This window comes from Myxocyprinus asiaticus, chromosome 4 (genome assembly GCF_019703515.2).
Source record: "Myxocyprinus asiaticus isolate MX2 ecotype Aquarium Trade chromosome 4, UBuf_Myxa_2, whole genome shotgun sequence".
Classification (NCBI taxonomy): Eukaryota; Metazoa; Chordata; class Actinopteri; order Cypriniformes; family Catostomidae; genus Myxocyprinus; species Myxocyprinus asiaticus.
In genome coordinates, this window is record NC_059347.1 from 5560903 (window position 1) to 5583537 (window position 22635).

At 38.9% G+C, this 22635-nt stretch overlaps 1 protein-coding gene across 1 annotated transcript in view; it reads right to left on the minus strand.

The window, feature by feature from the left end:
• Positions 1–7826, minus strand: part of dnajc25 (DnaJ (Hsp40) homolog, subfamily C, member 25) — a 29937-nt gene extending 22111 nt beyond the window's left edge. The window contains exon 1 of the mRNA XM_051689862.1: positions 7508–7826. Coding sequence (XP_051545822.1) covers positions 7508–7804 — 297 coding nt within the window. The 5' untranslated portion in view covers positions 7805–7826. The remainder of the gene's footprint in view (positions 1–7507) is intronic.
• Between the last annotated feature and the right edge of the window lie 14809 nt (positions 7827–22635).

A 22635-nucleotide genomic window follows, 5' to 3' on the forward strand; every position in this document is an offset into this window, starting at 1 on the left:
TTTCAACGAGGTGCCGACTGCTTAACGTGTTAAATCTTTTATTCTGTGTGCACGTCATGTTTAAAATACATTAGGTTTATTGCAGGCTACATCACAGGTCTATTTTTTCTATCCTATAGCTACTTTTTTTTTTTTTTTTTTTTTTTTTTACATCGTAACTGTTATTGGTTAACATTCATTACCGAACAGCTGCCATATTAGATCAATGGCTAATGCACGACTGCGCGCTGTGAAATACGCGCAACTTTTCAGCGCATTTTTTTTCTCTCTCTCATAGATTTGGCTTAGTCTACCTGTTAATTATTTTCAACAATGTCCTGACTGTTTTAATATGTTAAGTAACTTTTACTTGGTGATTTCCATTTAGAACAGGCTTTTAATGGTTGTTCCATTGATCCTGCACTTTTCATTCAATTGTTTTCAATAAATATGTCTATTCGATATTCGCTAATGTTGATTCAGTGAATGCGTGTCATGTTCTATATTTAATGTACAATGATCATAATGCAAGGCGAGCACGTCGCAGATAAATTCCCCATTTCAGTGGAATTTACCGCTGGATTTGGAATAGATGAAGTATTTTAAATGGGTACCATAATTTTTTTTTTTTTTTTTTTAATACTGTTTTCTGAAGGTTGGTTTCTCTTTAGACTAGTCGGTTACAAAACTTCCATTTAAACGACAGTCAAATTAGTCGTGGCGCACATCCCTAGTCTTAACCAGTGTCATGATCACCAGGCAGATCATTTTGAGGGGCTGGAGGTTGGCTGGAGCACCCTCTTTTCAGGAGTGGTGCTCGGAGATGAGAAGGGTGGCGGCCTCTGAGGAAGTTACATTCAGAGGAACGACGAGGTATAAAGTGTTCGTGGAGAAATGGGGCGGGTATTTGTCATTTGTGGATGTGTGATTGTTGTTGTGTTTTTTTTATTTTATTTGTTTATTTATTTATTCTTTATGTATTTTTTTTTGTGTGTGTGTGCATGTGTGTCTTTGTCATTTAAGACCACTGTTATGTTGCTGGGGTTAGGGTGGAATTGGGAGGGGGAGGAGTAATAGTTCGGGTTACATTTGATTCTATGTATATATGTTTTGTTTTATGAGGTACATTTATGTGAATCAATAAAAATTGTTAATCAGAAAAAAAATATCTAAAAACTTAACTTTTTAAGCAACTGGTGTTAAGGTGACTTTTTGTATTCATTTTCAACACTATACCTATTGTTTTATCATTTGAAACCTAACAAACCTCTCTTTTCCCCTTGAAAAGTGTGCATGTACCAAATTTCTTTAAAATAAATGCCACTTGTTATATAATGAAAAAAAAAAAAAGACTAGTAAACAGTCAGTAATAAAATAACGAAAAACAGCAATGAATAGAAATAGATTAAAAATAATAGAACAAAAATACAAATTAAAAAAATTCAGTGCTTTTTTTAACAGCTTTAAAAGTTTTTAACAGCAGTATCAAGTATTCAAGTAAACATTCAGAATGAAATGCAACATAAAACTACTACTGGTCTTCACTGTATGATTATAATACATTAATACTTTTTAAAGCTACTAAACTTAACCAGTCAAGAGCAGTGAGTGTTTTCTCATTTTCTTGTTATGGTTGTTTGATTATTATAATGACACACTAGCCGGCAGCAGGTCTATTGGCTTACATTTACACTTACAAGTCCGACATTTCTCTGCTATTTACATTCACTTTAGACATCATTCTCATGAATACCTCACCAAGATGGGCATTTTGGCGGAATTTTGAAATGTATTTGACCATTCAGGTGCGCATTATTGCGAGCATTTTCAGAACACACGTGCATGTTCAACACACACACATACGCCGCCTGTCAATCAAAGCAAATTACACAATTAGCGCACTCTGGATTATTTTCAACTGCAGAATAAGAATATGAACTTTCTAAAAAGTGACACAGGCCTCAATCACAAATATAGCCGGTTATTTTTCATTATTGACATTTTAATCAGTCTACTTGTCCGGTCGGGCAAGTAAAATTGCCTTTCACTTGCCCCTTCAAAAATACACTTGCCCCAGACAAGTGGACAAGCGTTAATGTCGAGCCCTGTTTAAATACTGTATTCAACATTCTCTGATAACAAATGTTCCTTATGCAGTATAGCTCCTAAAATAAATGTACATGGTTTTAGATATTATTTTGGAAAACAAGCCAAAAAAGACTAATCAAAAACTAATTTTGTTCCAGTGTATAATGGGCTAAGACTACACTCTCTCACCTTTATGTTCACTTCAATCCATCTTTAACTCACAAAAAACAAACTCTTCTTAACAGAGCTGCGTATCGCTAATTTTCTTCATGATAAGATACACACAGTGAATGTGACACATATATTATAATTCACTACGTCGCGAGCCAAGCCAAATGAATGATGAGCGAGTGATGAGCATCCCCACATCAGAGTGCGTCAGCCGGTAGAAGATTCAATCTCTGCCCCGGTCACTTCACGCAACTCATAGACGCGGTGCTGACCGCACAGAGAAATGCCAATTTCGGAGTTTATTTTCATAACCCACTTTCTTATTATTTGAACTTCAATAAAGGATGCTTTAAAGATATAATGCCGGGGTGTTTCACTGTGAAATGGAATGCGGCACAAAAAAGTTTTATCTCGATTATCTTGTTTTCAAAATCGTAATTGAAAATAAAATCCGATTAATCGCCCAGCCCTACCTATATTAAAATGTTTATTTAACAATATTTATAAAAACTAATATAATTATTTGTAACTTGCGTTTTTACTAGAACATGCCGTTCACATGTACAAATTCATGTTCAATTGACAAGCAATTTACTTCAGACTTATATTTTCAAGAAAATTTCTCTCATTTGCATTGTCTACATTTGCAACAAACACACAAATGAACAGATAACATTTTCAACCCCACCTCATAAAACAGCTTATAGGTATTAGTTAAAATCTAAATATTATCATCAATAACAATACTGGATACAAGAACATAACATTTCAGTGCATTAACACAAAATATTTCAGCACCACAACACACACACATGCCGAACAGTCCTGTGCATCAGAAAACATTCTCACTATTCGCAAGACTTTTCAACAATCAGTCAGGCATCTCAATAACACATTTCTTCAAAGTTTCTCCCTCTTGTAACAACTTTTTCGTTTTTCACAAGCACGAGAGAAACAGCATTATTTGTCTTTGGTGATTCCCACACTGTCACAGATTTCGTAAAAACCTTTGATGCCTTTTACCCTTGTATTTTATTTACCCTTTACATCTGTGAGGAGAGCAGCTCTGGTGTATGTATCTCTCATTCTGTACGCCTCTTTGATCACTTGATCAGTGGTGTATTTGCGAATCAAATTGAAATCTTTATTGACAGATTTCGTATCCAGGCAAACAAAAGATATGGGTTCCACCTGCGTACATTAAAAATAGCATGCACTATGTCGCTGACAAGCTGAAGTAAAATTTAGCTCAATTTATCTTATAAATGATGAGCAAGTGTAAGATGTTGCATGCTAGAATCCTAGAGTGATCAGCAGGTCTGCTAAGAACAAGCGACCTCTTCTGGTCAATAGTTGTAATAACATCATAAACTGAACGCAATCTTTACATAATCCCTTTTTCAAAGAAATAAAATCAATTCTCAGTCTTGTCCGACGGGCTGTATTCAATGATACAGCCAGTTGCCCATCCCTGCATTAGATCATAAGTAATCAGCAGCGGCTTTGAATGCGTTTTAACCGCGTGCAAAAGTGCAGCTTTTCTGTCGAACAGCTTGTGCCCGTGACGAGCCTGTGGAAAACAGCAGCTGAATCTTCAGATGACAAGCAGCTAATATCTACGTCACCTTGAGTTAAAGAAACCCAACACGAAACACACAAAATGCGGTTGTGAGGCCTGAAAAATTTAGGGTGTCAGTTCGGTTACAAGATGCGGTTGTCACTCTCGTAAATAACCAGACTGTAACTTTATTAAGCACTCAAAACAGGACTGACAACCATATTCTGCTGCTGTGTAAACATGGCCAATTTGATTTTTCACTATATTTTCAGAGTTTTGACATGAAATGCTGGTGGAATCTCTGAATTGGAAATGCAGAAACTGAATTTAGACTTTGCGCTGAAAACAGAACTGCTTTTGAAACGTCTTAGCGCAATTGCCCATTTCTCAGGAAAAAAGCTAATTGTGCTTTGCGGCACTTCAATTTCATACAATAAACCCACAGTTTGTGTGCATACACCCACAGATAGTGCGCAAACACTGCCACCCACGCCCACTTGTGCTTTGCGCTGGCATGAAAATTGGATAATACATAGCGCAAGGTCTTTACACGTAGCGTGCTATATTCCATCACATTCATTACGATCTCATAATTCTGGCATGTTAATAGTTCCTAGAATATCAAAATCCACAAAAGAAGGAAGATCCTTTTCCTATTTAGCTCCTAAACTATGGAATAGTCTTCCTAACACTGTTCGGTAGGGGTTGCATTAACTGAAAATTCTGTTAAAGCTGATATTTCAAGATTAAAAATGCAGCTTCAACTTAAGGCAGCACGTCGAGGTACGTTTTGGCTCTAATGCTAACGTGGGCTTTTCTGTGTAATGTGATGGTAATTTGCAGGGTGATAATTGAACTGGGTTCTTATGACATCGGTTTTTAAGTGTACATTTTTAAATCAGTGCAGCAATCTATCAGTGAGCTTTGTCCCACATCCCGCATGTCATGAGCAGTATTTACGCATTTACTGGAAACTATTGCAGCTACTTTGGGTGGATTAGCTATATAAATCCATGTAAACATCCAAGTTACGTGTAAATGCCTTTTGCTCTGCCATTCGCGTGATTGACAACTGGAGAACGAACAGACAGCATTTCTGCGCGTGCACAGCGAGGGGCGGCAGGCACAAGCGTGAGAGATGTGTGGGCGCAAGGCGAACGTAAGGCAAAGAGAGTGGATGTGTCCGAAATTGTTCACTCATTCACTAATTCCTATATAGTGAATGGCAGTTAGTATATCTCAGCAGTGAGTGAATGAAATGAGTGATTGAATTCGGACACTGACGTATACAATGAGTGTCAGAGCTCTGGGGCTGTCACAGAAGCAATGTCACATATGAACTTTTACAATACCTGGGCCTTCCTTGTTATTCTTATTAAATAATACATTAATGCAATAAATCTTTATTCTGTTTGTCATTTTTAATATATACTGTATGTTAATATAAAGAGTAAACACATTTTATCAAATAAAGAGTACATTTTAAAATGTATCTGTATGTTTTGCCTCTCTTTATGTTGTTATTTTAATCAAATAATTATTTTTCAAAAGTAAATGAATACATTCAGCATGAAATAAAACATTGCAGGAGTGAAGGAAGCAGTAAACTCCCAGCTCATACATCTTCCCCATGGTGGATTGTGGGCAATTAACGTTGTACATCAAATGTACACTCGAAATTAGAGTGCATTGTGGGTAAGAATGAGTGAACAAAAGCAGGGAACGATTGGCTCACTCAGAATTCAGACACTCCTACAAAATGGTGGACACCCGAAATAGTGCACTATATAGTGGATGGGGGCGGTTTCAGACACAGCGAGTGTTCCATGACCGGGGTTGGTGCCCTACGCATTAGGCTGCGTACTCTGCATTTAGAGAGTGGCGGTACTGTTGTACAGAACTAATGATCTAAATTCTTTCGACACTGAAAACTGTAACTACACTGAAATGAGAATCCACACATGACTTTAAAAGCTATGAAATAGCGAAAGTAGGCATTAATAAAGCATGATCTTGCTTTGGTTTATATTTCAGCATTATATATAATGTCCCTGTGGGACATTTTCACGTTTTCAAAGTAATAATTACTAGAAATGTTTCAAAACCTCTCTTCTTATTGACAAATTTATCCAGGTCTGACAAGAGCCCTTAAAAGGATAGTTCACCCAAAAATGTAAATTCTCATTATTTGCTCACTCTCATGCCATCCCAGATGTGTATGACTTTCTTCCATCTGCTGAACTCAAATGAAGATTTTTTAGAAGAATTTCTCAGCTCTGTACAAAGGTCAATACAATGCAAGTGAATGGGTGGAACAATTTAAAGCTAAACAAAATCACATAAGTCAACATAAATGTAATCCATAAGACTCCAGTGGTTAAATCAGTATCTTCAGAAGCAATGTGATATGAGAATGTGTGGATGAGAAACAGAGAAACAGATCACTTTTGCATTCTTCTTGTGTTTTTGGCGATTCACATTAGAAGGAGAAGAATGTCTAGTAAAAAATGACAAATATTGATCTGTTTCTCACCCACACCTATCATATCACTTCTGAAGATATAGATTTAACTACTGGAGTCTTATGGATTACTTTTATGCTGCCTTTGTGTGCTTTTTGGAGCATCAACATTTTGGCACCCATTCACTTACACTGTATGGATCTACTGTGCTGAAATATTCTTTTAAAATCATAATTTGTGTTCTGCAGAAGAAGTCATCCATATCTGGGATGGCATGAGGGTGAGTAAATGATGAATTTAAATTTCTGTGATAGCTTAGCCATAATTTAATATTTTGTCATTTCCCTACCCTCATGTTGTTCCAAACCCGTGTGACCCTTTGTATTATGTGGAACACAAAATATGTTAGACAGAATGTTAGGACTGACAGTCTCGGTCACCATTCACTTTCAAAATATGGAGGAAAAAAAACAATTCACTGAAAGTAAATAGTGACAAACATTCTGTCTTATTCTGTTGCATGGAAGAAAGTCATACGGGTTTGGAACAACATGATGGTGAATGATGACAGAATTTCCATTAATAATAATTCTGTAGTACATATTAAATGTGTATTATGTAAGGGAATATAGAGGAGTTAACGTCTATTATGTCATTTGTAAAAGTAACGAGTTACTCACTACTTGAGTACTCTTTTAATTGGATACTTTCTTACTCTAATAATTATTTATGTTAGTACTTTACTTCTACTTGAGTAATTATATATTTAAAATAATTGTACTTTTATTGAGTACAGTTTTTGGCTACTCTACCCCCCTCAACCTGAGCCCTTTATATTATATTATATTATTAATAATAATAATATATATACACACACACACACACACACCGATCAGCCACAACATTAAAACCACCTGCCTAATATTGTGTAGGTCCCCCTCGTGCCGACAAAATAACACCAACCTGCATCTCAGAATAGCATTCTGATATGCTTTTCTTCTCACTACAATTGTACAGAGCGGTTATCTGAGTTACAGTAGACTTTGTCAGTTCGAACCAGTCTGGCCATTCTCTGTTGACCTCTTTCATCAACAAGGCGTTTCCTTCCGCAGAACTGCCGCTCACTGGATGTTTATTTTTAGTTTGGCACCATTCTGAGTAAATTCTATAGACTGTTGTGTGTGAAAATCCCAGGAGACCAGCAGTTACAGAAATACTCAAACCAGCACATCCAGCACCAACCAGTTACCTTGAGTGTCTCGTAAGCAGTGGCGATTAGCAAGAACTTGTGCTGTGCAGTGTCTCGCGTGTCGTCGCTGTCTCCGGGCTGGTATTTGTCCGGGTGATATCTCCGGGCCAGCTGGCGGTAAGCGCGTCCGATCTCCGCTTTACTTGCGTCTCGGGCGACTCCTAAAACGTCATAACAGCTCTGAGTACCGCAGTAAAGTCCCTCAATTAGTGCGACGGCCGAAGAAAATAAAAACCCCACAAGAAGACAAACAACACAGAACCAAGAAGTCAATCTCAGCGCGATGGACGCGGCCATGTCAGCATTCAACGCTGCAGTCGCGCTCTGATGACGCAACCGCCATGCATTTTTGTGAATGTAAGGGTACGTTTACACATATCCCAGTGTCTCCCAGAGAATTTGTTATAGTTGTGGATGCAATCCCTACTGGCCTCTGTGTTTTTCAAAAATATTCACTCTTTAAGGCCAACAGTTCCCTATCCTGAACCTAATTACACACCAATTGGTGATATATGCTTTACTGATAAAAAAAGAAGAAACCATAAATTAAGAACTCTTTTCCTTGAAGAAATTACATCTGCCCCTCCTGTAATCTCATATTGGAATAGTTTATTTGATAATTTAAACTGGAAAGTAATTTGGTCCATGCAAAAAAAACTTTTTCTTTCAAATATGGTAAAATAAATATCTTTTAAGATATTCCATATTTACCCTGTCAAACAATTTTTAGGGAAAAGATTTAGGCTTGATATTGACACAAATTGCTCCTTTTGTCAAATTGATGTTGAGACTACTCTTCATTTATTTTGGTCCTGCAATTATACTGTGCAATTTTGGAAAGACATTAGTTATTTTCAAATCAAATCAAATCAAATCACTTTTATTGTCACACAAAAATATACACAAGTGCAATAGTGTGTGAAATTCTTGGGTGCAGTTCCGAGCAACATAGTAGTCATGACAGTGATGAGACATATACCAATTTACAATAAACATCAGATTTACACAACACAATTTAAAATCTAATATACACATAATTACACATAACACAATATACAAATAATAACATACAATGTACAGTATACAATAAACACAATATAGAATACACATTATACAATAAAAATAGTATATATAGTATATATAAAATATACAGTAGGTTGTATTGTACTGTATTGACATTCAGGCTGTCGGTTGATAGTAAGTTGCCAGTGTGTTGTTAAGAGAGAATATAATTTATGACAGTCCGGTGTGAGATATAAGAGCAATAAAGTGCAGTGCTGATGTATTTTGATCGTGAGAGATCAAGAGTTCAAAAGTCTGATTGCTTGGGGGAAGAAGCTGTCATGAAGTCGGCTGGTGCAGGTCCTGATGCTGCGATACCACCTGCCTGATGGTAGCAGCGAGAACAGCCCATGGCTCGGGTGGCTGGAGTCTCTGATGATCCTCTGAGCTTTTTTGCACACACCGCCTGGTATATATGTCCTGGAGGGAGGGAAGCTCACCTCTGATGATGTGTCTGGCAGTTCGCACCACCCTTTGCAGGGCTTTGCAGTTTTGGCGGTGCTATTGCCGTACCAGGCGGAGATGCAGCCAGTCAGGATGCTCTCTACAGTGCTGGTGTTGAACCGTGTGAGGATGTGGCGGTTCATTCCAAACTTCCTCAGCCGTCTCAGGAAGAAGAGGCGCTGATGAGCCTTCTTCACAACAGCCTCAGTGTGGACCGACCATGTGAGTTCCTCAGTGATGTGGACACCCAGGAACTTGAAGCTGCTGACTCTCTCCACTGGTGCTCCATTGATGATGATGGGGCTGTGTTCTCTTTCTCTTCACCTGAAGTCCACCACAAGCTCCTTTGTCTTACTGACGTTGAGGGAGAGGTTGTGCTCCTGACACCAGTGTATCAGAGTGTGCACCTCCTCTCTGTAGGCTGTTTCATCATTGTCAGTGATCAGACCTAACACCGTCGTATCATCAGCAAACTTGATGTCATTGGAGCTGTGTGTTGCCACACAGTCATGTGTGTACAGGGAATACAGGAGTGGGCTGAGAACACAGCCCTGCGGGGCTCCAGTGTTGAGGGTCAGTGATGAGGAGATGTTGCTGCCCATTCTAACCACCTGGCGTCTGCTTGACAGGAAGTCCGGGATCCAACTGCACAGTGAGCTGTTTAAGCCAAGAGCCCGGAGTTTCTCATCAAGCTTGGAGGGCACTATGGTGTTGAATGCTGAGCTGTAGTCTACAAAAAACATTCTCACATAAGTGTTCTTTTTTTTCTAGGTGGGAGAGAGCAGTGTGTATTGTAGATGCAATGGCATCATCAGTGGAGCGGTTGTTGTGGCAAGCAAACTGCAATGGGTCCAATGATGGAGGCAGCACAAAGCAGATGTAATCTCTGATTAGTCTCTCAAAGCATTTGCTGATGATGGGGGTCAGAGCAACAGGACGCCAGTCATTTAAGCAAGTGATTCTGGATTGCTTTTAAAGCATGTGGGGACTACAGACAAAGAGAGGGAAAGGTTGAAAATATCCGTAAAAACATCAGCCAGTTGGTTCGCGCACACTCTGATGACACGGCCCAGAATGCCGTCTGGACCCACGGCTTTGCGGATATTCACCTGTCGGAAGGATCGGGTTACATCCGCTACAGAGGTGGAGAATGAACTAACCTCTGTAGCTTCGGCCGCGAGAGCTCTCTCCGCGAGGGCAGTGTTATTTCCCTCGAAACGAGCATAAAAAGTATTTAGCTCATCCGGGAGAGTGGCAGCGGTGTTCACGGCGGAGTTTTTATTCCCTTTAAAGTCCGTGATGATGTTAATTCCCTGCCACATGCTTCTAGAGTTGGTGGTGTTAAACTGTCCTTCAATCTTGTACTGACGTTTTGCTGTTCTGATAGTTTTTCAGAGGGCATAACTGGCTTGTTTATGCTCCTCCGCGTTCCCAGAATTAAAAGCGGAGGTCCGCGCATCAAGTGCTGCACGAACATCGCTATTAATCCAAGGTTTCTGGTTCGGGTAGATCCATATTGTTTTGGTCGGAACAACGTCCTCTACGCACTTTCTGATGAAACACGTTACGCTATCAGCGTAAAGCTCGATGTTGTCATCAGAGGTCCGCGTGATCAAAACATCTCCCAGTCCGCGTGATCAAAACAGTCTTGTAGCATAGAGTCTGACTGGTGCGACCAGCACTGAATCATTCTGAGGGTGGGTGCTTCCTGTTTCAGTTTCTGCCTGTAAGCGGGCAGAAGCAGAATGGAAGAGTGGTCCGATTTGCCAAATGGTGGGCAGGGGAGGGATTTGTAGCCATCCCGGAAGGGAGAGTAGCAATGGTCCAAAACCCGGTCCCCTTGTGTGTTAAAACTAATGTGTTAGTGGTATTTTGGTGCGACTGATTTGAGATTGGCTTTGTTAAAGTCCCCGGTCACAATGAACGCGGCCTCAGAGTACGTGGTTTCCTGCTTGCTTACAATCCCGTTCAGTTCCTTGAGTGCCCGGTCTGTGTCGGCTTGTGGCGGGATGTACACAGCAGTGATAATGACCGCTGTGAATTCCCTCGGTAGCCAGAATGGTCGACACAGAAGCATAAGAAATTCCAGATCAGGAGAGCAGAAAGACTTGATAGAATGTACGTTCCTCTGATCACACCAGGATTTGTTGATCATAAAACATACACCACCACCTCTGCTTTTACCTGAGAGGTCTTTCGCTCTGTCCGCTCAGTGCACGGAGAACCCCAGGGGTTCAATGGCTGAGTCTGGAATCTCCGCAGACATCCATGTTTCTGTAAGGCAGATAATGCAGCAGTCCCTCGTCTCTTGTTGGAAAGAGATCCGCACTCTCAGCTCGCAGAGCTTGTTGTCCAGAGACTGAAAATTTGCCAGTAGAATACTGGGTAGCGGGGGTCGATTTGCGCGATGTCTTTGATGAGAACGCCGGCTCTGTTTCCCCTTTTCCTTTTGCGTTTCCACGGCCGGGCAGCCCAGACAAAGGGCTCCGCTGCTGTGTTTGTAAACAGCGGGTCAGCATTGAGGAATTTGAAGTCCGGTTTATGGTGTGTAATTGCAGAACCAATGTCCAAAAGTGTTTGTCTGTCGTAGACAATAAGGTAGACAACACCCAAGACAAAAAACATAAGAATTGTAAACAAAACAAACAAAACACTACAATGTTGTGTCGGAGCTCGCAACGCAGCAGCCATACTCGGCGCTATCTTGAGTCCTTTTTTATTTCCAATAATGTCTTAAAAGACCTTGTGATGTCACCCAGAAATGTTATTTTTGGATTTTTTAATGCTGATCAAAATACTTTCTTTATAATAAATTTAATTCTTTTTCTATGCAGATCGTATATTCACAAATGCAAATTTTCAAATTGCAAACCTATCTGTCTGGTATTCTTAAAAGAATTTAAACATTATTTGAATACTATATCACTTTCAGTTAACAAAAAAGCAATCAGAACATGTATCATTTGTTTAGGATTTAATTTATTCTCTTTATTGGAATTGTAAACTCTTATTTAATTTATTTGCCCTCTTTTCTTTTTTTTCTCTTCTCTGTCTTTTTCTTTTTTTCCTTTTGTTGGTTAAGTTATGATGTTAATTTTTGTTATATGTTTCAATTAAGCAAATAAATAAATAAAAAAAATAAAATAAAGGGTACTTTTACACGAGAACGATGTACTAAAAACGGAAACATTTTTCTTTTGCGTTTTTGAAAAGTTTCGCATACAAACGACAACGCTGTCAAAACAATCCCCGTTCACACGGATCCGCAAAAATGACTAAAACCCTGTATTAGGCATGCCAGGCCAGTAGTTGGCGATGTCACTTTGTAAAGAAACACTACGCGCCTGCGCACATAAGCATTCTTCCACAGAGCGGTGAATACAAACAATGAAGATGGCGAAAGCATCGAGCAATTTTGTATGGACGGACGATGAGGTTGCTTTATTACTACAATTACTTTGCTGGAGAAGCATCAATAAACTCAAAATCTTGAGCAGCACAAACACAGTCCTGTCGTCCGCCATTGTAGTTTTGAATGTCTCGCGCATTGTTTTGAAGTACTCGCGCGCATGACTATAGACTAAACACGTAATACACGTGCGCATGACGTCATCGTTTTTACAAATTCGCATTTTTGTATGTTTTCATGGAGGCATTGTTTTCAGAAACTTGCACTTTGAAACCCGTTTTCAACCGTTTGCGTTTTCAGGCCCCAAAACGCCGTTGTCGTGTAAACGAACAGCCAAAACGAATAAAAAGTTTTCAGTTTTTAGTTGAAAACGTTGTCGTGTAAACAGCCCCTAAGAAGCTCTGCATCTGGATTTGCCTACTTATACTAAGCCCTTAGAGTATCTAATTTTGTTATGGAAAATGCACACTTTTGAGTGTGTAACTAGAGAGTTTTTTTCTTTTTATTATTGCTTTGAACACAAAACATTAACAATGCACATACACAAAATGTAAATGTTGTGCAGTTTGAGCATTCTGTACATGTGCATAAATACACTCACTGAGACATAAAAAGAAAAAGACAACAACAACAAAAACTCAGTGAAATGTATGTCATGAGACAGGAAAGATCTCATCATAGCACATAGGAAAATATATACATTTTCTATTATTACCCTCAAAAACTTGATTAAATATTCAGTTTCCATTCTGCAATTCTAGGTAGTTTTTTAAAGAATTTTTGCTTATGAATGTAATATTTCGCTACAAGAATAAGAAAATTAACAGTAGACTCCAAAGCCTTGTTTTTGTTTTCATAATAGCAAATTATATCTTTAAAGTTATTAGGCTACTCAATTCACTCCAAAAAAAGATGAAATCTTACACAGAAAAAATAGGTGACTGAAACATTCACTCTTGCTTTTACAAAAAGTTCATGTATCATTCACATCACAGTACTTGAATAGAAGTGCATTACATGGGTTTTGTGCAGTATTTTAAAATGAAATTTGATTTTATTAGATATACAATACTTATATGGTAACAACCATATTTTCCTCCATTGAATATTATTAATAAGAGAAGTCCAAAAGAATTTCCCTCTTGGGGAAATTGAAGTTCGGGAATGTAATAATTGCCGAATAAACTTATTATTACAGGATTTACTCAACAACGAGACTCCTTCCAAAGACAATTGGGGCAATTGTTTATGGTATATCTCATAACTTGAAGATTTCATGAAACAAATTACACCCGGAGTCACATGATGCCATGCGAGTTGCGGATGTGTAAACGACGAGCTCTGCGCACTTTGCTAGTTTTCAATTATTTTTGTGTTATAATCTGGTGATATTCGATACACCCTACTACATATTTGTTCTTTGACGTCAACATGGCAAAGAATTCAAAATCCTCGGGCTCTGGAGATATTAAAAGACAATTACGTGCTCAAGCTGAAACCTCTGACAGGCCCACAGACCAGGGACTTGGTTTGGACGGTGCAGCGGGAGAAATCCAGCCTCAATTGGCGAGCATGTCTGTGATGCTGACAAAAGTTGTTGCTGACTTACAAGATCTCGCTGTAATACATCGATCGATTACTGTGATGGAAAAGAAATTCTCTGAGTTGGTTACAAGATTGTCGGACGTCAAGAAACGGCTCGGAGAGGGAATTATCTGCTAATCCGCTAGCGACCAAGGGAGATTTGGAATGCCTTTTTGAAAAACTGGAAGACCTTGAGAACCATAGCCAGCGAAATAACGTCCGAATTGTTGGAATTTCTGAGCATGAAGAAGGCCGAGATATGGTGAAATTCCTAGACGAGCTCTTCCTGAGTCTTCTCGACATAACAGGCCATAAGCTGGAAATCAAGCGACCTCACAGAGTCCCGGCTCGCAGATCGGCTGAGGGAGAAAGGCCCCGATCAATTCTGGCCAAATTTCTGAGATCATCTGATAAAGATCTTGTGTTGCATATGGTGAGGAGTAAAGGAAGGCTTTCTTGGAAGAATCACAACATTTTCTTGTTCCCGGACTTTGCAAATTTGACAAGAGAGAAACGTGATCGATTCAAGGAATGCAAGAAACTCTTACATCAATGAAAGATCGCTTTTGCACTGATTTTTCCGGCCAAACTGAGAATAGATACTAAGGATGGCCGCAAAGTATTTACATGTCCCAAGCAAGCACTGTCCTTGATAAAAACACTGGAGTGAGTAAACCATTTGGTGTTTCTCATGTGGCCCCCGAGTGGATTAACTCGCTGTACTTACTCTTGGCTGTCTGAGGAAGATGAGCGCCATTTTTGTTTCTTTTTGTGCTGGTTCCGCTTAGCAGCTGGAGTTTGTTTTGTGGAATAACACTCCTTCAAGAAACTTTTGCACTGACGGAAGATCGCTTTACACTGAAGTTCCCAACCAGATAGAGAATGGATACTAAGGTAAGGTGACCAGATTTCTGAAATGAAAAACGGGGACATTTCTAGTTTAGTGGTAAATATGTAATTGAAATTTCACATGCTACATATCTATGATTTAAAAAAAGGGGGACAATTCGGATGTTATGTATTCTGAACATGGTGAGTGTAGTAATGTGAACTATGGTATATCATACTCTGTTGAATATGTCTCAATGAAATTCTGATACGCAGGTTAAGTTGATAGTTTTTAATTGTCTTCTGTTTCGAGTTAATTCTCTTCTACACTGTATACAGTAGATGACACTGTGGCATAAAAGTGAACTAAACAAACATATATATATATATATATATATATATATATATATATATATATATATATAAACAATGATTGAATATAGGAACTATTGCAGTTGACTCCACAGCACAGGGACACCTGCCCTTGGTCACACTCTTTACACCACTTTTCTCACTCTCTTCTAAAATTCCTTCTCTTATCCTCTTTTCCTTCACCTTTACCTGGCACTTTACTAAAAGTAAGATGGTAGGCTATTAATTTGCTTACTGGCAAACTGGCAGAGGATTTTCAAAAGAAATTAGCTTACTTGACTACCATTTCCCTCAGCATTACAACTGAAATCATATGAAACACTTACACTATGTATTATATCAGGGCCTGAAATTCATTTCTGAAGGGGGGATTGCCCCACTTAGATGCCTCATATTGTTGGGGATTTTTCCACTTTGTAGTCATGACACAAAGATATTCAATATTGTATAATAATAATTATTATTATTATTACACTATTTCACCTAACTGTTTCTATCAGTTATCTCATATGGATCTGTTTTTCTTACTTATACCTTTTATTTTGATCAACTCAAAATTTGCATTATGATGCTTCTTTTCAGTCACTTGTTTCCCAACAAGGCGCAATGTAATCTATGCTGTAATGTGCTGACTTACATTTATTGTCGTTCTTTGCAGATACTTTACTATACATACAAATAGAGCCGCATCCCGCAACTTGATCAATACAGTTTCTATTATCCTAAATAACTTTTAATGTTTCAATGTATTTCGCCCTAATCAGCCTCACATATCTATAGGTGAAAAGCACTTATAGTTTCTCTCTTTCGATCCCTCAAACACACCCACACACTCCGCTGCGCATTGTGACCACATTTCCACCTCGGGTGTGCATTATTTTTCAACGGGCCGGAGTCAATTATTCCTTATGTATTTTCACTTAGCGGACTGATTTGAATGCACATTAAAAACGGGGACATTTCCGGGGACAGCTCCAGTCAGGGACAGACCGTCAAAAACCGGGACTCTCCCCGGAAAACGGGGATGTCTGGTCACCCTATACTAAGGATGGCCGCAAAATATCTACATGCCCACAACAAGCAATGTCTTTTATAAAGTTGATGGACCGAGGAAGTCATGGTGTATTTTTTTTATGTGGCCTCCGAATGAACATGACTCACTCAATACACTCTTGACCATACGAGGAACCGGGACGCCTGTTTTGTTTCTTTTTGTGCTGGTTCCGCCTAGCGGCTGGAGTTTGTTTTGTGGAATAACACTCCTTTGGGACAGTTGTGGATGAATCTGCTCGTTCTTTGTGCTTATGCCTCCTATTGGCTGGAGTTTGTTTTGTGGAGTATTTTTGCAAGACATTGGAAGGATTAAGTCATTTGCTGCACTCATGAACAGCCGGCTCACTGAACACTCGTTTGACTGTCCAAGGACTTATTTTTTTTTTTATGCTGGTTTCGCTAGAAGCTGGAGCATTTTTATGGAGAAACACACCTTCGAGACAGTTCTGTGAATTAATCTACACATTCTTTGTGTTTATTTTGCCTATTGGCTGGGGTTTGTTTTACAAAGTATTTTCTGTTATGTAATTTTGCCTCACAAAATTTTTACAGAAACACTGGACATGAGCAATCCAACGGCAAAGTTGTCGCAGGGACTCTCGTAGGCATATGAGTTTAGAGGGATGGACGCCGGTTGGCGCTGTCGTGCGCGGGGTTAATGCGCTTGTTTTTCTTTTTTCTGTTTGTTTTGTTCGGGGGTGGAGTTCGGGGTTTGATTGTTGCACTAATGTTGGAATATGGTCTTCATAATCTTGTTTTTGACACAATTTATTTTTTCTGTTATATCAAAATTTTAAATGTTAATATGAGTGGGTTATCTTTCTCCACGTGGAATGTGAATGGGTTGGGGCACCCCATAAAAAGAAGGAAGGTTATTTCTTTTCTTAAGCGTAAGAAATATGAAATAGTGTTTCTTCAAGAAACTCATCTTTCCTCACAGGAAGGTGAAAAATTTGGGAAGATATGGGGTGGACATGTTTTCTTTAGTGCTGGCTCAAGTAAGAGCAGGGGAGTCATTACATTAATAAGTAAACATCTACAATTCAAATCTCTCAAACAGATTAAAGATAAATTAGGAAGAGTCATTATTGTTTTAGCAGAAATTCAGGGGCAAAGGTTGATTTTGGCTAATAGTTACACACCTTACACTGATGATCAGGGCTTTTTTATAGATCTTGAAGGGATGTTGCAAGCCGCTGGCACCCCTCATGATATGATCATATTGGGAGGAGACTTTAATCTTTAGATGGACTCAGTCCTTGATCATTATGAAGCAAAAGTGCGTAAGCCCCCTAGAGCAACACTGATGCTTCACAGGATGTGTAAAAATCTTGGTCTTGCAGATATTTGGTGACTTTTGAACCCATCTGGTAGGGACTATGAATTATTTTCATCAGTCCATAAGATTTATTCTAGAATCTATTTTATATATATATATGTATATCTAAGTCCCTCATTTCATCTGTAGTTGATTGCTCAATTGGAAACATCTTAGTCTCAGATTATGCCCTGGTGAGTCCATGGTGTTGTCACATGGAGAAAAATAAATCATATAGTTGTAGCTTTAATGTATCACTTTTGCAAAATCCTGAATTCCAACAAATGTTAAAGGCTGAAATCAGTGTTTATATGGAGACCAACTGGTCCTCCGTATCCTCTGTGGGAGTGGCTTTGGAAGCACTTAAGGCTGTTCTTAGGGGCCGGATCATACATTATGCCTCATTCATTAAAAAATCCAAAGCACGAGAACTCGTGGAGTTGGAAGGGAATATTCAAAGTGCCGAAGCAGAGCTGAAGTGCTGAATGTGATCTTATGGCTTCAGAGAATTGACCCGATTGAAATACAGATATAATACTATTTTGTCATGGAAAGTGGAGTTTTGGTTATTCAGGGCAAGACAGTCATATTTTGAGTAGGGGGACAAAGCATGAAAACTTTTGGCTAGATATATAAAGCAGAGAGAGTCTTTTTCTACTATTCCCTCAGTGAAATAGATTTTTACAACAGTGAAATCTGCTGTTGGTGAAATATTTACCTCAGCCATTGATATGAATAATACTTTTAAAGGGGGCCTGGGTAGCTCAGTGGTAAAATACGCTGGCTACCACCCCTGGAGTTCGCTAGTTCAAATCCCAGGGCGTGCTGAGTGACTCCAGCCAGGTCTCTTAAGCAACCAAATTGGCCCAGTTGCTAGGGAGGGTAGAGTCACATGAGGTAACCTCCTCGTGGTCGCTATAATGCGGTTCGTTCTCGGTGGGTGAGTTGAGCGCAGATGCCGCAGTGGATGGCGTGAAGCCTCCACACACGCTATGTCTTCGTGGCAACACGCTTAACAAGCCACGTGATAAGATGCATAGGTTGATGGTCTCAGAAGTGGAGGCAACTGAGATTCATCCTCCACCACCCGGATTGAGGCGAATCACTACGCAACCACAAGGACTTAAAAAGCGCACTGGGAATTGGGCATTCCAAATTGGGTGAAAAAGGGGGAAAAATAAATAAATAAATAAATAAAATTATGCTTTTAAAGAGTTCTATCTTGATCTTTATAGTTTCTCGTCTTTGTCTACTGATGAAGATATTAGAAACTTTGTGGAACTTCTAGAACTCCCTAAATTGATGACTGAGCAAAAAAAGTCTCTTGATTCTCAGATAACCTTGGAGGAGCTTGATGAAGTAATTAAGGCCCTGCCTACAGGCAAGGCTCCGGTGCCAGATGGCTTTGCCTCTTAATTTTTTAGATCTTATGCTGTAGAACTGGCTCCACTTTTGCTAGAAGTTTATATGGAATCATTCAAGAATGGAAAGCTTCCGCTAACTATGACACAAGCCCAGATCAGTCTGATTCTTAAAAAGGACAAAGATCCAAACGAGTGTTAGAGTTACCGTCCAGTTTCCCTGATCCAGCTAGACGTTACATTTTGTCAAAAATTCTGGCTAACCGATTAAGTAAAGTTATGACATCTCTTATACATATAGATCAAGTGGGGTTTATTTGGGGCCGCAGCTCTTCTGATAACATTAGGTGTTTCATCAATATCATGTGGTCAGTGGCGAATGATCAGACTCCGGTCGCTGCCATCTCACTTGACACCGAAAAGGCGTTTGATATGGTAGAATGGGATTATCTTTTTAAGATTTTGGAAATATATGGGTCCGGGAATACTTTGGATGGATTAAGTTACTTTATATACACCTTGTAGCGGTGGTACAAACAGATGGATTAATTTCAGATTATTTTATTCTGGACAGGGGCACCCGGCAGGGTTGACCTCTTTCCCCATTATTGTTCTGTCTTGCCCTGGAACCATTAGCAGCCACGATAAGAAAGGAGGAGGATTTTCCAGGGGTGATGGCAGGAGGTATGGCGCATAAGCTTCTGCTTTACGCAGATTATATTTTATTATTTGTCTCTGACCCCACTAGATCTTTACCTTGCCTCCAAAGAATTATTAATTCCTTTTCTAATTTCTCAGGATACAAAGTCAGTTGGTCTAAATCCAAAGCTTTGTCTCTGACAGCATACTGCCCAGTAACGGCTTTCCAGCCTGGAGCCTTCCAGTGGCCCAAACTGGGCAATAAGTATTTGGGTATTTTATTCCCAGCAAATTTGTCTGATTTAGTTAGTTCATTTTGACCCCTTAATAAAAAGGATTTCGAGAGATGTGGGCAGGTGGGCTCCATTACATTTATCAATGATTGGGAAGGTTAATGTTATTAAAATGAACTGTATTCCAAAACTCAACTACCTGCAACAGTCACTCCCTATAGATGTCCCCCTCTCTTATTTCAAGCAATTTGAGAGAATAGTAACATGAGAGTTTTTCATTTGGAATGGTAAGCGTCCCAGATTACATTTCAGTAAACTGCATAGGCCAACTGACAAAGGTGGGCTAGGCCTACCCAAGATTTTGTTTTATTATTATGTGTTCAGTCTCTGACATTTGGCTCATTGTCACTTCCACCTGAAAGAGCCCCTCCCTGGTTTGGTATTGAACAGGAAGTTCTTGCCCCTATTTTGCCATTGCAAAGCCTTTCTATCAATCTAACTGGAGAAGTTAAACTACACCCTGTTATCTCGCATTTGCACTTGGTATGGACAAAAGTGTCCAGAGTGTTGAATTCGGATATTTATTTAAATGTTGCATCGAGCTTATGGCTGAACCCTAAACTACGTATCATTAAGTCCCCTTTCTGCTGGTAAGAGTGGATTGTGAGGGGGGTTACTACACTCGGTGACCTATATGAGAGTAGTGTGTTGAGATCCTTTGAAAATTTGTTTCAACATTTTGGGATCCCCAGATTTTATTTTTTTAGATATCTACAGCTGCAGCTTGACCACTCTCAAGAGATTATGGGATAAAGATTTAAACTTTGAATTGGAGGAGGGGGAGTGGGCTGGAATTCTGAGGAATGTCAAGACTGCATCTAGAGACGCAAGGGTGCACCTTATGCAATTCAAGATCTTACATCGGTTCTATTGGACCCCCTCTAGATTGTATAGGCTTGGTCTTAAAGATACTCCCACGTGCTGGTGATACCAATCAGATGATGGAGACATAACCCATTTATTTTGGGTGTGTGTTGAGATTCAGGAGATTTGGCTGAAGGTTCAGAGTCTGGTGTGTGATATATTAGTCACTTGGGTATCATTTTGCCCCAGATTCTGTATTTTGGGTGGTGGGGTGGTCAATGACATTGAAAATAGACACATAAAGAGTTGGGTCTTAACCAGTGTCATGTTTGCCAGACAGATCATTCTAAGGGGCTGGAGGTCAGCTGGAACACCTTCCTTTCAGGAGTGGTGCTTGGAGATTGGAAGGGTGGCGGCCTTTGAGAAGGGGTCGTTTAGAATAATGGGGAAATACAACGGGTTCGTGGAGAAATGGGGAGGGTATATATCATTTATGGATGGGTGATTATTTTTATTATATTTTTATTTAGGGAGGGGGATTAATAGTTGGGGTTAAGATTGATTCTGTGTTTATATGTTTTGTTTTTCTGTGTTCATTTATGAGAATCAATAAAAATTGTTAATCTGAAAAAAAAAATTACACCCATTGGGATGGCATTTATAATGGAGTGGAATTATTGGGAACAGGGTGTTGGTAAATTTTCATAAACTCCTCATATGATAACAGATCACCTTTACTATCAAATAAGTCTGCAACAAGTATTATATTTTTACTGAACCAATTGTCCAAAAGAATTTACTTGTTTTTAGTCTTGATATTGCCATTATTCCAAAGAATAATCTTGTGGGGGTGGAAAGTTATGATTGTACAACAATTTCCAAGCTAACAAAGCTTGCTGGTGAATTGAGCCAATTTGATAGGTAATTTGCCTATAGAATAGTTACATTTCATTAGAAAAGAGAGGCCACCAATTTTTTTAATATTATTGGGAATAAAATACCATAAATAGTCATTGCCAAGTAAACATCTTTTCAACCGGTTAACTTTAAATGTGTTGTTAATATCATCAAAATTAAGTATTTCAAGCCCCCCTTCACATCATTTATTTGCAAGAAATTTGTTTTTTAGATTTGTGCAATTTATTTTTCCAAATAAAATCCAGGAATACTCTATTCATTTCTTTTGAGATTTTGTTGTCAACATGTAAAGATAAGGATGGATACACAAATCTGGATAATCCATCTGCCTTGGACAAAAAGACTACCTAAGATTGATAAATCTCTTTGAAGCCAGTTGTTAAATATGCTTTTAGTTTTAATAAATCAAGATGAACAATTTAAATGCTGTCTGCTATTAAAATTCTTTGTTATATGAATTCCTAGGTATTACACATAATTTTTAATCGGTATACTGTCAATATGGGTTTCTGAAGTTTCGTATAAGCAAATTATTTCACATTTAGATAAATTAAGTTCGAGCCCAGAGGCAATAGAAAAGGCTTTGATTGTATTTAAAGCTGGCATGACTTGATCTTTGTTTTTTAAGAACAAAGTTGTATCATCCGCTAACTGTGAAATTAGAATCTCCCTATTAAAGATGTTAAGACCAGTGTAGCTCTTGTTGTGCAAAATATCGAGGGCTAAAATTTCTACTACAATTAAAAATAAAAAGGGGCATGTAGCTAGAGAGTGTGTAAGTATTGAGACATACTATCATGTCATAAAATTGCATCTTGAAACCACAGGCCGCCAACCTGTCAATCATCTTGTTACAGTTGTCATGACATACAGGTTCCTCATTTCATTTTTACTATCATTCATTCATTATTTCATTTAATTTACGCTACCCCACAGTTATTCCTACTGTACTGGAGAGAAAAAGCAGTGTGGCGTTGAAGATCGCAGGTCTTTCGTATGGAGATCCACTGATGTTTTACAGTTTGATGCATATGAAGTAATGT